Source organism: Leucoraja erinacea, chromosome 26 (genome assembly GCF_028641065.1).
Source record: "Leucoraja erinacea ecotype New England chromosome 26, Leri_hhj_1, whole genome shotgun sequence".
NCBI classification, from domain to species: domain Eukaryota; kingdom Metazoa; phylum Chordata; class Chondrichthyes; order Rajiformes; family Rajidae; genus Leucoraja; species Leucoraja erinaceus.
Genome location: NC_073402.1, coordinates 22,786,645 through 22,802,121, shown reverse-complemented (window position 1 = coordinate 22,802,121; position 15,477 = coordinate 22,786,645). Strand labels below are relative to the sequence as shown.

The window sequence follows — 15,477 nt, the reverse complement described above, 5'->3', positions numbered from 1 at the left end:
CATTACCACTTCACTTTTGCCTTTGGTGGCTTCTCGAACAGCTTAGCATTCAATCTTCCCTCCACTACCTCAGCTTCCCTCTCTACAGTTTGCCCTGCTCTTCGCTAAGATTTCAAGGTTGATCAGTTCTCCCTTGGTTACGCAATGACGTTCAATACTCATTGGATCAAGCCTGATGTGAGTTGTTGGGAATCAATTTCAGCAGGTCTGTGGATCTCCTGAAATTAGTTACAGTTGCCATCTCTCAAAGCACACTAGTGAGTCGCAAGTGTGAAAACTATGCACCGGAGCAAACTGCCTTGGGTCCCCCTTCATGCTGTCATTTTAATGCCTCAACCATGGACTAAGGATATCATTAAAATATCTTTTACACCAGGTGGCAGGGGATTGCACTTTGTAGAATATTTCAATGCATATTAAATATACAGTAATAGGGCTAATGTCATTCTAGTCAAAAGACTAAAAATCAGGTGGATGGAATTTTATTAATGCTGAGATGTTTTAATCCATTATTAGCTGATGTGACAAATGTAAAATACTTTTCTTTTAGCACAAAATAGTTCGCCAAATCTCTTTGTTTTTCTATTCCAGGGACCGAAAGTTGCTGTGAAAGAGTTGAAGTTAGACTTCAATGATATCATAGTGGGAAAGGTATGTTAGCAATCCAATGTCTGCTAAAATTAATTAAGTGTTGTTTGAAATGTACTGTGTTGCAGTACAATTACATTTTGTGATAATCAATAATAGATTCCTTAAAGGACTAGCGGTTCTGCTTCAATGTGAATTTCCTTCATGCTAATTGGATATGACGCGACTGATGAACTAGAGAACATTAATTGTATTACCTGGGCTGAAGTTGTTATAACGTGGTCAGCTCTCACTCCCCCCCCCCCCCCCCCCCCCCCCCCCCCCCCCCCCAAATGGAACAAGGATAGAGTTTCCCAGGTCCTTTCACCCCATCAGCCTCCGTATCCAACGCATCATTCTCTGACATTTCCACCATGTTCACATCGCACCACCAGTCAGAACTTCCCATCCCCACCCTTTCCGTAGAGATTGTTCCTCCGCACATCCTTGGTTCATTCATCCCTTTACACCCAAACCACCAGGTCGGAGATGTAACACTTGTCCCTACACCTCTCCCTCGCATCCACCCAAGGACCCCAGCAGTCCTTCCAGTTGAGACACATTTACGTGCACCTCCCCTAACCTCATCAACTGCATTCGGTGTTCCTGATGTGGCCTCTTTACATAAGCGAGACCAAGCATGGACAAGACAACCATTTCGCCTAACACTTGATTAGCTAAGGTCAGTTGGATCTCCTGGTTGCTCACCATTTTAAATCCTCTTTCCATTGTCATACTGATCTTTCTATCCTGGACCTATTCCATTGCCAGAGTGAGACCATGTGCAAACTGGAAGAATAGCACCTCATATTCCATTTGGGTACGTAACAAAACAACAGCATGAACTTTGAATTCTCTACATTTAGTAACTAACCTAGAAACATCTCCCTTCCCCAATGTTTTAACCCTCTCTTTTCCCTAAACCCCACACTGGATGGGCATCCATTTCCCCATCCCCTTCCAACTATGTTCCTTTCTCTGACTTTACATTTCATGCCCCTTCTCTTCCAATATCCTGTTCTCACACTTTTTGACTTTTTATCTCTGGCCTTCGTCCACCCATCTTCCAACCCAACCCCCCCCCACCCCCAACCCCCCCCCCCACACACACCTATACCCACCTATCACTTGCCAGACTTTGTCCCGATCCCACCTCTCTCCCAACTTTCCATCTCCCTACTACAATCAGTCCCCACCAGAAATATCGCTGACCATGTTCTCCAGAGATGCTGCCTGACCCGCTGAGTTACGCCACAGCTTTGTGTCTTTCTTTGCAAACCGGCATCTGCAGTTCCTTGTGTCTCCATAACACATTTGATTGGGAATTAGAGAATCACTTAAAAGAGATTGTGGTAAATGACAACGGAAAAAATGTTTTTGTTCTAAAAGCCGTCAACGTGAAAATATAGTGTTTCCATCGACACTGTTATATCTTGAGAATATCACTGTGCGTGCCTATTGAAACTGACAATCACTGCTTTTGACACGTACAATGATAGTACATTAAACAATGTGACATGTAGTCGAATATTTCCAGTTTTCAGTAAACCTTTATTTTTCCCTCTCCTCATCTCCACAATTGTTTTTATTATATGTTTCTTCGGAACAATCGTGTTATAGCAGAACTATCTGTATATAATTTGCAGTTAAGTTGAGACATTACTCTCTTCCAGATTTTAAATGTTGATCTTGCACTGTGCAAATTCCAAGAAACATTATTAAACCATAAATACAGTCACTGAGGCCACTGAGTCTAGTTGGTCTGTTCCACTTCACTTCTAGAAGTGATTTAAAGCTAATTTTATTCCCTGCTGGGAATTTGTAGCTGTGTGTGGCCCTTTTGGTTATCCAATGTTTCTTTTCAAAATGCCGTCCTCTAGACTTCCTTTTATCCAATAATAGTCTACATAAACACATCTCTCCTAACCTCTTCCTCAGAATTTTAACCATAGTAGACTGTTCAGTAAGAAGTCATAATCTTTTCATATTCAGCTGTACATTGCAATATAAAGCATACTCAATTAAATTGCCTCTTAGCCCACTGTCCTCAACTGAAAATGGTTTGGGGAACTTAAGTGTCCAACAACCTAAGCATCATCTGATGATCAACTTTAACTATGGGCTTGGTGTCACTTCTATAAACACAAAACTACATTAATTGTTAAATGCGTGATATGGATATCTTGAACTTTTATCATTGCCAGTGATTTGAAAACATTTATTTTTGTTCCATGATCATAAATGAGAAGCACAAATTCTATTCAACTTGTCAACAATTTAATGTATGTTCACCCTCTTTTCAGGGAATTATACATTAAAATAATGACTTTCACTTGATGCTGCAAAACACCCTAATTGTTTGCAGTAGCATAATCAGACAAAAACTAATAGCGCGCCAAAGTAGGAGATAATTGAACATCTGTCAAAAAGCCTGTTCATAGTAGTATGTTGTAAGGAGCATTTCTCCTGAGCAAATGTATAAAGGAATGGCACTCCACCGAGCAGGTGTCTAAGCCAGTCCACCGTGGGCTGCAGGAGTAAAGTAAATCCAGACTATATTTGGTAGTGACAGTCAAGGTGACAATGGCATTGAATTTCTTCACCTTTATGTCTTTCCAAAAGATGAAAGGAGTAAAGGTGAACAGGGTATTGATTGTGGATGATCAGCCATGGTCACAGTGAATGGCGGCGCTGGCTCGAAGGGCCAAATGACCTATTCCTGCACCTATTGTCTATTGTCTATTTCCAATCTGGTACTGGGGAATCAATGGTAATTCAAAGGAATATGTGATGTTTCAAGTCAGAAACCTTCTTCAGACCTGTTCCAATAGACAATAGGTGCAGGAATAGGCCATTCGGCCCTTCGAGCCAGCATCGCCATTCAATGTGATCATGCTTGATCATCCCCAATCAGTACCCCGTTCCTGCCTTCTCCCCATATCCCCTGACTCCGCTATCTTTAAGAGCCCTATATAGCTCTCTCTTGAAAGTATCCAGAGAACCAGCCTCCACTGCCCTTTGAGGCAGAGAATTCCACAGACTCACAACTCTGTGTGGAAAAGTGTTTACTCATCGCCGTTCTAAATGGCTTAGCTCTTATTCTTAAACTGTGGCTCCTGGTTCTGGACTGCTCGAACATCGGGAATAAGATTCCCTCTCATCGTTCTAAATTCCATAGAATACAAGCCCAGCCGCTCCATTCTCTCAGCATATGACAGTCCCGCCATCCTGGGAATTTACCTTGTGAACCTACACTGCACTTCCTCAATAGCACGAATGTCCTTCCTCAAATCTGGAGACCAAAACTGCACACAATACTCCAGGTGTGGTCTCACTAGGGCCCTGTACAACTGCAGAAGGACCACTTTACTCCTAAAGTCAACTCCTCTTGTTATGAAGGCCAACATGCCATTCACTTTCTTCACTGCCTGCTGTACCTGCATGCTTTCTTTCAGTGACTGATGAACAAGGACCCCCCAGATCTGGTTGTACTTCCCCTTTTCCCAATTTGACACCATTTAGATAATAATCTTCCTTCCCGTTTTTGCTACCAAAGTGAATAACGTCACATTTATCCATATTAGACTGCATCTGCCATGTATCTGCCCGCTCACCCAACCTGTCCAAGTCATCCTGCATTCTCATAGCATCCTCCTCACAGTTCACACTGCCACCCAGCTTTGTGTCATCTGCAAATTTGCTAATGTTATTTTGAATCCCTTCATCTAAATCATTGATATATATTGTAAATAGCTGCGGTCCCAACACTAAGCCTTGTTCAGGACTGTACCCCACAGTCACTGCCTGCCATTCTGAAAGGGACCCGTTAATCCCTACTCTTTGTTTCCTGTCCGCCAACCAATTTTCAATCCATGTCAGCACTCTACCCTCAATACCATGTGCCCTAATTTTGCCCACTAATCTCCTATGTGGGACCTTATCAAATGCTTTCTGAAAGTCCAGGTACGCTACATCTACTGGCTCTCCCTTGTCTATTTTCCTAGTTACATCCTCAAAAAATTCCAGAAGATTAGTCAAGCATGATTTCCCCTTGAGTTCTGACCACAAAACTTCACCTATTCCTTTTCTCCAGAGATATTGCCTGGCCCGCTGAGTTACCCCAGCATTCTGTGTCTATCTTCAGTATAAACCAGCATCTGCAGTTCCTTCCTAGCAAATAAGGGAGATTATTTTGACTCTTTACTCAAATCAAGACAGCTTTGTCTCCGTCATCTTGGGAGGAGAGCTAAGGATAGCACAAAAATTTGGATTTTCATCAGAAATTGAAACATGATTTACTATATTGTCCTTGCATGCAAAATTACACCATGCCTACCCTGAGCATCACCCTTCGTCTGGCTTGGATGTTCACGCCCTCTGGCTCCCTTTGTACCCAAAAATCTATTCATCTCGCTTTCTAAATATAACTGAGCAGTCACAGCCCTAAATTCTCAAAGATCCCAGTCTATCAAAGGAGCCATTGATTAAAAGGACCACAGGACAAGGCGGACTTATAGAAGGACTGCATGTAATTTGTGAATGGCTGTACCAACATTGGCACAACCATGCTTCAGTTATTCTGTGACAGTCGTCTGTACCATCTATTATTGTGTTGAGGCTATGGATCAGAAGGCTCTTTTGTACTTCAATCCAAATATCCCTGGTAGAAATAACCCTTTAACAACATTTGTCCTGCTTCCAGAACATTACATTTTTTGGGTGGGCACTACTATCATTAATTTTACCTTTTTTGTTTTAGGATCAGTGGAGTGTGGAAGACAAAGTTTCTCAACATATTTTACGCAATTTGTTGGACCATATCTTGATGAGGTCATTTATTATAGCATTGCTTATTGGGAGCTGTATTTCAATTAGTTGTCAGACCAATCCTGTCATTTTAGAGGTAAGGAAAGAACATTCTATTTCATCCACATTTAATCTGTTCCCCACCCTAGTCCTGATGTAGGGCCTCAACCCAAAACATGGGCAGCTTTCTTTTGTCTCCACCAATACTGCTTGACCTGCCGGCAGCCTTCCAGCCACACAGTGAGAAGGCAGTGAGATCAAATAGACATAGAATTCAATGGTTTAAAATTAATTCAGAGAATCTAAATGTAGAACTGTGAGATATTCAATGAATTCTCATGATTTTTTGAAGTCTGAGAATGTATCCTCAATGTCATATTCTGCCACCTCCACCACCAATAATTGCTCAATTCATAGCGCCATCATTTCACTCTGCCAAAAAAACTTTCAGTCAAGGCTCATGTCTTATAATTAAGCAGCATTAAATCTGCAAGATTTAACACTGTTTCAAGCCTCAGACCCATAAGTCATGATTTTTACCCAGTTTGCAACTGTTTCCAGATTTTCTGCAATGCAGGCCACATCATCCAAACAGATTGCATAATTGTTGCACATCTCACTATCAGGCCAAAGCGCCACAAGCAGCGAGATCAGCATCTACTTAACAGAGTTCAGGCAAGGTTACATTACATACCCAGGCAAGGGAGGCCATGCATTATTATTGACCATTGGTGAGTGGATAGGCTGAAGCAAACTGAAAAAATAGACAGTGATGGTATTCTTGTATTCCATGCTGTTACTTCCCTCTTCACAATTTATTTCTGTTTTATAAGCTGCAGATGGTGCAGGCACATAAATCTTCCTTTCCATTTGCCCTTCCGAGCAACCTTGCCTGTTTCACATTTTAATTCAAAATTCCAAACAAGACCTGTGAGGGAAAACCTTGAGGCCACATTTTCAATTGCTTTCACCCTCACAGTCAGTTCGTGATTTACCTTCGCTGCCTTGCTTGGAACGCTGAACTAAAAAGTGAAAAGGACACGGTGGTTCTGAAGGGGAACAGGAAAGGAAGAGTTGTGTGTTTTGCAACATCTGAAGTTTGATGAACAAAACATTAATAAAGGAGTGGAGTGAAATGTGAACAATTGGATTGAATGCAAAAAGAGCAAGATCTAAAGATGATGAGACAGGTGCAGTGTGGCTAGGGCCTACAAAAGTGGGCTGAGGAGTTGCATACCAAAATGCTTGGTCCATTATAAAACCTGCTTTTAATCTTAATGAATAAAGTAATCTGGCATCGATTTACTACAGGTCTTTGTGCAGTGACTAGTGTCTAATCCTTCCAGCAGGTGCAAGTGACCAGTTTCATCAACACATTTGTAGGCTCAACTATGGTACCTTACAAGGAAGTTATTGGCTTCATCGCGACAATGGCAATTTCCCCCAAATCTCTAATGTACTCTAATAGAAGCTCAAACATCATGCAATCTCAAACAGCTGGCATTGTGTCTTTAGATATTCATATTTGAAGGGAATTGAAGAGTAATTGAGCTTTGAAAAATGGAAATGGGCCTTTTGGCCCACCAAATCCATCTGATCCTCATGTACCCATTTATACTAATCTTGTTTTTTTTATTTTTACTCTCCTCACATTCTTAGTAGCTTTCACTAGATACTATAATTTGCCTTCATATTAGAGGCACTTTTAGAGCAGCCAACCCACACACCTTGGGGATGGGAGAAAAAACCAGGGGACCTGGAAGAAACCCACATGATTACAGGTACAAAGTGCAAACAACACACAGTCAGAACCAGAGGTCAGGATTGAATCCAGGTTGATAGAGTTGAGACTGCATCTCTACTAGGTGCACACTCTGCAGACCCAGCAGTCCAGCAATCATCATCCAACAGATTGAAAACAAGGAAAGTATTTTATTTTGTGGCACCTTTCATGGCCTTTCACAGTATTTAAAATTGCTCTATTGAAGTAACCTTATATGTTTGGAATGTTGAAGTACTACTTCAGCTGAAGATAGACATAAAAAGCTGGAGTAAATCCCCTGTCCCACGATGCAAGTTTACCCAAGAGCTCTCCCGAATTTAAAAAAAAAAATCAAACTCGTGGGGCTTCATCACGAGTATTTTTTTACTCTTGGACATTTTTCACAGTTTTGCACGCGTTTCACGAGTTACTGCGTTTCCCGAGTACCTGCCGTTAGCATTACGGGCCGCTACGAGACATCCACAAGCTCCCACGTACCCGCTACGTACATTCTACGTACTTACCACGCGTTTGATTTTTTTTTTAAACTCCGGAGAGCTCTTGGGTAAACTCACATCGTGGGACAGGGGCATAACTCAGCAGGTCAGCCAGCATCTCTGGAGAAAAGGAATAGGTGACGTTTCAGGTCAAGTCCCTTCTTCAGACTGAGATTCAAGGGAAAGGGAAACGAGAGATATAGACGATGATGTAGAGATATAGAACAAATGCATGAAAGATATGCTCAAAAGTAACACTTATAAATGCCGGCCGATTAGGAAAAGGGGAGATGCAACGAGACCTGGGTGTCATGGTACACCAGTCATTGAAAGTAGGCATGCAGGTACAGCAGGCAGTGAAGAAAGCAAATGGTATGTTAGCATTCATAGCAAAAGGATTTGAGTATCGGAGCAGGGAGGTTCTACTGCAGTTGTACAGGGTCTTGGTGAGACCACACCTGGAGTATTGCGTACAGTTTTGGTCTCCTAATCTGAGGAAAGACATTCTTGCCATAGAGGGAGTGCAGAGAAGGTTCACCAGACTGATTCCTGGGATGTCAGGACTTTCATATGAAGAAAGACTGGATAGACTTGGCTTGTACTCGCTAGAATTTAGAAGATTGAGGGGGGATCTTATAGAAACTTACAACATTCTTAAGGGGTTGGACAGGCTAGATGCAGGAAGATTGTTCCCGATGTTGGGGAAGTCCAGAACAAGGGGTCACAGTTTAAGGATAAGGGAGAAGTCTTTTAGGACCGAGATGAGAAAATCATTTTTTACACAGAGAGTGGTGAATCTGTGGAATTCTCTGCCACAGAAGGTAGTTGAGGCCAGTTCATTGGCTATATTTAAGAGGGAGTTAGATGTTGACCTTGTGGCTAAAGGGATCAGGGGGTATGGAGAGAAGGCAGGTACAGGATACTGAGTTGGATGATCAGCCATGATCATATTGAATGGCGGTGCAGGCTCGAAGGGCCGAATGGCCTACTCCTGCACCTATTTTCTATGTTTCTATGTAAACAGGCCATTGTAAGCTGTTTGTTAGGTGAGAACGAGTACAGACAATATATTAGTGATTTAGACAAGGGAATTAAATGTAACATCTCCAAGTTTGACATATAGCTGGGTAGCAGTGAAAGCTGCGAGGAGGATATGAGGCTGCAGGGTAACTTGGATAGGTTGGGTGAGTGGGAAGATGGATGGCAGATGCAGTATAATGTGGGTAAATGTGAAGTTATCCGTTTTGGTGGCAACAACAAGGTAGAATATTACCTGAATGCAGTCAGATTAGGAAAAGGGGAGGGACAACGAGACCTGGGTGTCTTTGTACATCAATCACTGAAAGTAAGCATGCAGGTACAGCAGCCAGTGAAGAAAGCAAATGGCATGTTGGCCTTCATAGGGAGAGAATTTAAGTATAGGAGCAGGGAGGTCCTTCTGCAGTTGTACAGGGCCCTGGTGAGGGTCATGTATAACTAATTTCCTAATTTGAGGAAGGACATTCTTGCTATTGAGGGAGTGCGTAGGTTCACCAGGTTAATTCCCGGGATGGCGGGACTGACAATGATGAAAGAATGGGTCGACCTGGCCTGTATTCACTGGAATTTAGAAGGATATTTGCGATTACATTTTCGGTGCTAATACTTAAAATGTACTTGAGTTGAATCGCATTTATAAATCATCAAGAATCATTGTTGTTTGATCTGCTTTATATGTGAGTGCTCCTATAGGCATTATTCTGTGTTTTTGCTGTTTCCCCCTCACACAGCGGTACTTCGTAATCTTTGTGACCTTTGAGCAGGTGGTGGCGACGATTTTTTTTTGGGAAATGCTGCTGAAATGGTACTACGGCTTCTGGATATTTTGGAAGGTAAATATTGCCTTACTGACATAAAGCTAGGCACTGGTATTGCAAAAAATAGCAAACAAATTGAACCTGCAAGTAATCATTGGTTAGTCTGCATGAAGCTATCATTGGAAATCACATCAAATCCATTCGTTTAACTGGATCCGATGAATTGTTCTTCAGTTGTGTAGGATACTGAAAATGCCAAGAGTGCAAATATTGTATGTGATTTAAATGTATACTTGTAAATAAATGGGTGACCCTCGGTTTGAAAAAAGTAGATACTAGATTTGGAGAATGGAGATTTTCATAATCTCCCCATAGGGGCAGAAAAGATTAAATATGAAGGCAAGCTAGCCAGTAATATAAAAAAAGGATAGCAAAAGTTTCTTCAGATAAATAAAGAGTAAAAGAGAGGTAGAGCGGACATTAGACTGCTGGAAAATGAAGCTGGAGTAGTGATAATGGGGAATAAAGAAATGGCAGATGAATTGAATAACTTTTTTGCGCCAATCTTCACAGCGGAAGACACCAGCAACATGCCTAAAATTCAAGAGAGGGGGCAGAAGTTAGTGGAGTAAGGAGAAGGTGCTTGGGAAGCTGAAAGTCTGAAGGTGGTAAAGTCATCTGGACCAGATGGACTACACCCCAGGATTCTGAAAGAGGTGATTTTAGAGATTGTGGAGGCATGAGTGGTGATCTTTCAAGAATCATTAGAGTCAGGAGTGGTTCCAGAGGATTGGAAAATTGCGAATGTTACTCCGCTGTTCACACAGGAACAAAGCAAAAGAGGAGAAACTATAGGCCTGTTAGTCTGATTTCAGTGGTTGGTAAGATTTTGGAGTCCATTATAAAAGATGAGGTTTCTGAGTACTTAGAAGCACATGATCAAATAGGCTAAAGTCTGCATGGTTTTGTGAAGTGGAGGTTATGCCTGATGAGTCTGATGGAATTCTAGTAAATATCAGGATAGACAAAGGAGAGTCAGTGGATATTATTGGGGTGGAAGATTGCAACCTTCACGTGGTCCGCCCTGTTTCGACGAATGCAATCAATCCGGCGTGCACAATCAAATAAGATCAAATAGAACAAGTTGTTCTATTTGGCTGCCAGTGACGCAGTGTTCTGCAGGGGTCGGCACTATAGCTGCTACTCTTCACTACTTTATCAGTGGTTTGGATGAGGGAATTGAAAACTTTGTGGCTAGGTTTACAGGTGACAAAAAAATCCATGTTTGGATAGATAGCGTAGAGAAAGCAGGGTCTCTGCAGAGGACTTGGACAGGTTGGGAGCGTAGGCAAAGAAGTGGCAGATGGAATACAGCATTGCAATGTGGGGAGTTGTGCATTTTGGTAGTAGAAATAAAGTCATGGATTATTTTCTAGGAAGGCAAATGCAACATTAGCATTTATTTCAAGAGGACTAGAATATAAAAAACAAGATGTAATGCTGAGACGTTATAAGACACTGGTCAGACCACATTTAGAACGCCCTTTAATTTTCTTTCAATGTCTGGTGCTATTTTGCAGCAATCTTTCTACAAAGTAGGTGGCTGAGATCTCCCGATGAGATATATATTTTGAAGGAAAGGGTTTTTTATGGTCTAATTGATACATTCCTTCTGTGCCTCAAAGCTGTTATCCAGAGCTGCAGGCAACAGCTCCATTGATTTGGGTTCAGTTTTGACTCTCAATGCTTTATATGTGGAGTTCTCACATTCCCCCTGTGATCTCATGGGGTTTCTCTGGGTGCTCCACCATCTGCTTGTGACCAGTGTTTCACAGCCCAAATTCTTTCCGTGATTCTAATAGGACTATCTGCACAAATGAGGGTTACAAAATATCCCAGGGCACTTCTTAAAGAAGTGCTAAGGAGTTCTACCCAGTGTCCTGGCTAATATTTATCGCTCCAATCATAACAGTTTAAATTGTCAATTACCTTGTTACATTGTGTGTGCTTTTGGTGTACTCATACTGGCTAATGCATTACCTAACATACATGCTGACTGCACTTTAAAAATACATAAGTGACTGAAGTATTTTAGGATATTTTGAGGTTGTGAAAGATGCTTGTTATATTTATTTGTGTTTGTTCTGGAAATGTTCTAGGATGGCTGGAATATTGCTGATTTCATGGTCACATCCACCTTATTTTTGGGCTCCACATTGTCAAGCAGTAATCAGATTTTCTATGTATTGAGGTAGGTAGGATGGTACTGCTTTTCGTATAGTTGATAATTCTCTCCAAAAATGAATAGCAGAGGATCATTTAAAGTTAAAATAAAACTAAATTATTGGTTTCTTCCAGTCATGCCCCATTTTAAAGACATACTCGTGTTCATTTGGCCATTTACAATACATTCTCTGTACAGGCATGCATCATCAGTAAATTTGGTCTCCTTGATGCAGCATATATTCAGACACATAATAAATATTCATGAAATATTTTCCACATAATGCATACAGTAGGCAACCTCATAGGGGACATAGATTGTATTTCTTTGCTCTTAACTCCTGATTTGCTAATTTAACTTTTCCTCTGAATTAGTACGTTTTTCAGCATGATCTAAACCAGTGCTTCTTAAACCATTTCAGTGTCATTCATCCTTGAGTCTTTATCACAACATTTCATTCACACTCGACTAAATTCTCGTATGTTTTTTGGTAATTTCTCCCTTGTGTATAATTTTATATATAAAATGTATTTTGTCACATGAGCAAAAAACATAAATAAACATTCACCCCAAAATAATTTCATTCACCATTCACCAGGTTAAGAAGCACTGATCTAAACAGATGACCTACTTTATGTTATACCAATGTAAATTCCATGCTAACGGGCTGATCTCCAATTGGACTTTTTTAAGTAAAACAGTTTTTTCCAAACTCTCAATGGTGCAGACTTCGCGTTGGAAGCTCTGTGAAAATATTTTATGTTCCTTCCTGTAATTTAGGAGCTGGAAAAGATTAGCCCATTTATTTGTTATAAACCAAACAAGGATCTGTCTGGTGCATACATTGAAATTTATTTGTGCCATTTTACTTGAATGTTTTGCTCACTTGAATGTTTTGCTAATTTAACATATTTATCGTGTACTGGTTTAATTGCTAGTTAAAATGTATGAAGGAAAGATTATCAAATGAATCATGGTTAACTATTTTAATTAAAGTCTTCCATTAACAAAATTAGTATGCACCACACAGAATTGAATTGCTATTTTCTTTGATGGAATAAGCTTTGAAAAAAATCTTGAACTGCGTAATAAATGTAGCTCTTTCTATTGTGCATTTTCTTTATGCAGATTGGTGAGAACAACATCAATTATTTTAAGCACATCTAATGGATAAATTGTACTGAAAAGAAAATGAAACACTGGGACATTTGTTTACATTTACTTAGAAAGCCTAGTAGTTAAGCGGCTGGGTAGGTAGTTTACTAGCAAGTTATTTTTTAACTGCGATTGAACACAGTTTTATATTGCCTTTCCTAGAGTGCTCAGAGCTCTGAGAATGGTGAGGAGTTTGGCTGCCATCCAGGGCCTGGCCATTATGGTGCAAGTGATTGTCCAGTCAGTGTATGATATGGCCAACGTTATCTTCCTGCTCATCCTGATCACATTGGTGAGTACAAGTAAGTAATGATTGTTTCTGTACTGATGCTACTCATATTGTAAAATGCCCTAGGGTCCTCCTTAGTGAATAGAAAATGTTGGAAATGCTCATCAGGACAGTCAGCATCTACAGAGATAATATTTCAGGTCAGTGGCCTTCCATCAAAATTGGAACGATTAAAGATAGGAAGATATTTTAAGATGCAACCAAAAATGTGTGGCAGGCGTGGATAGGAAAGAATTACAACAGCACCAGTGTTCAAATTGCAGTTAAACATGAGGAAGAACGTCCCTGTGGCCCATGCCAGCTCTTTTGAGAAATTAAGTGACTCCTTTGTTCCTCATCAGTTCATCTTGTCTTCATATTTCAGGTCACCACTACGCAAATAGATGAATATTGTGGTATGAATGCCTTTGCCTCCTCACTTAGCTTTTAACTTGTACTCAAATAAATTATGAAAGTATTGGAGACAGCAGTCTCACAAAAATCTGCTTCATCAATCTGTATCCTCGGGCAAGTAATGGAAAATAGGATGCACCGTGAATTTTTTGAGAACATTTTCTCAGATTTGTTGCCAGTACTAACCATTATCAGGTAAACGATCAGCCTTTTAATTGAACAACATCTATATTGATTCATTCAATGTGGGTTCATTTACACAAAACCAAGGTAATCAGAAATATTCCTTCCATTTGAGTGCTACTTTCTGGATGGCTGCAAATAAGGTGCTGACACAGAGCTATGAAATTGAATAATGTGGGAGGAAAAAACCCATTACCTTATTCTTGCAGTGGCAGCAATTACATGCAAACTGTATCAGTAGCGGGCAGAACTGAAATACATGGGTGATTTAAAATGGCAGATTTCAGCCATCCAAGGATTAAAAAACTGGATAAAGATACAAGGAAAGATCATCAGTCAACTATTCATTGTTGGCATCATTCCCTCTCCATTATATCATCTTCTGCAGTGCAATAATTTCTACAGATAGAGATGTAAAAATAATACTAGTGCCACACACTGTAGCCTTGAAGTCAAAGACTGCTCTAATGTCGATAATTTCACTTATCAGTCAAATGTCAACTGAATTAAATTTCAATATCCTTCAAAACATCTGACTTAAGGAATTAAAGGTTATATCATGAGGTTCTAGGGATTTGTTATAATGAGCTGGGCTGTGTCCACCGGTCTCTGAAGATTCAAGTGGGCAAGAGGAGTGCATTTGCCATACTGGGCTGAGATGCATCCAGTCAGAATACTTTCAAAGCAATGAGAATCTTGAGAGAATCCTTGTTGACATGTTGAATCTTTTCAGATGCCTAAGAAAGGAAATATGCTGATGTACTTTCTTAATTGCTATCTTAGTATTGGGGGATTGGGTTAGGTTGCTGGTAATGTGGATACTAGGAACTTAAAGCTGTTAACGTTCTCTACAACAGCGCCGTTGTTGTGGACAGGGTTGTGTTCACGCCCTCGTTTCCTTAATCAATTCTTTCATACTATAGTGTATGAAGCAACTGCAGATGCTGGTTTAAACCAAAGCTAGACAGAAGATGCTAGAGTAATTCAGCGGGACTGGCACCCAAAACATCACCCATTCCTTCTCTCCAAAGATGCTGTCTGTCCCGCTGAGTTACTCCAGCTTTTTGTGTCTACCTTTCATCCTACTGATGTTAGCAGCTAGCTTATTGTCCTGACATTATGACACTAAGTTCTCGATTTCTTTCTTGTACTTCACCTCATCGTTGTTGTTGATCCGGCCGACATCATTAGTATTATTCGCAAATGAAAAGTTCAAGTTGGCATTGTACTTGGCTAAGCAGCCATGAGCGTACAGGGATCAGAGCCAGGAACTGAGCACTCAACCCTGGGGAGGAGGGCAAAGGAAATGTTATGAATAATTTTAACAGCTGAGCTCTGCCAGTCATGAAGCCCAGAAGCCTGTTACATATATAAGCTCCAAGGCCAAGGTCCCGAAGTTTAGTGATGAGGCTATTGGTATTATGGTGTTGAAAGCTGAGTAGTAGTCAATGAATAGCATTCTGACATAGGTTTTTTTTATTGTAAATATAATCCAGGCTGAATGTAATGCAAGAGAGATGGCGTCCTCCCATCAAAATTGCAAGAAGGTCTAGAATACTCAATATCGAGGGTGCATAATACTCCCTTAAAAAGTTGGAATATATCATTCTCATGAATAAAGTTTCTCCGAGGAAAATGGGGAAAAACAGTGTGCAATATATTCATTCATCTCTTATGATCCTACAAAATTATTAAGTTAGGAACTATTATGAGATTCCTATCACGTACAGAAGTATTTCAGCATA

At 40.6% G+C, this 15,477-nt stretch overlaps 1 protein-coding gene across 1 annotated transcript in view; it reads left to right on the top strand.

Moving 5' to 3' along the window:
• LOC129709812 (cation channel sperm-associated protein 4-like) overlaps positions 1 to 15,477 on the top strand; it is a 62,072-nt gene that overhangs the window by 21,295 nt on the left and 25,300 nt on the right. Inside the window, exons 2-6 of the mRNA XM_055656418.1 lie at positions 592 to 651; positions 5,387 to 5,530; positions 9,462 to 9,563; positions 11,648 to 11,739; positions 13,030 to 13,159. Coding sequence (XP_055512393.1) covers positions 592 to 651; positions 5,387 to 5,530; positions 9,462 to 9,563; positions 11,648 to 11,739; positions 13,030 to 13,159 — 528 coding nt within the window. The remainder of the gene's footprint in view (positions 1 to 591; positions 652 to 5,386; positions 5,531 to 9,461; positions 9,564 to 11,647; positions 11,740 to 13,029; positions 13,160 to 15,477) is intronic.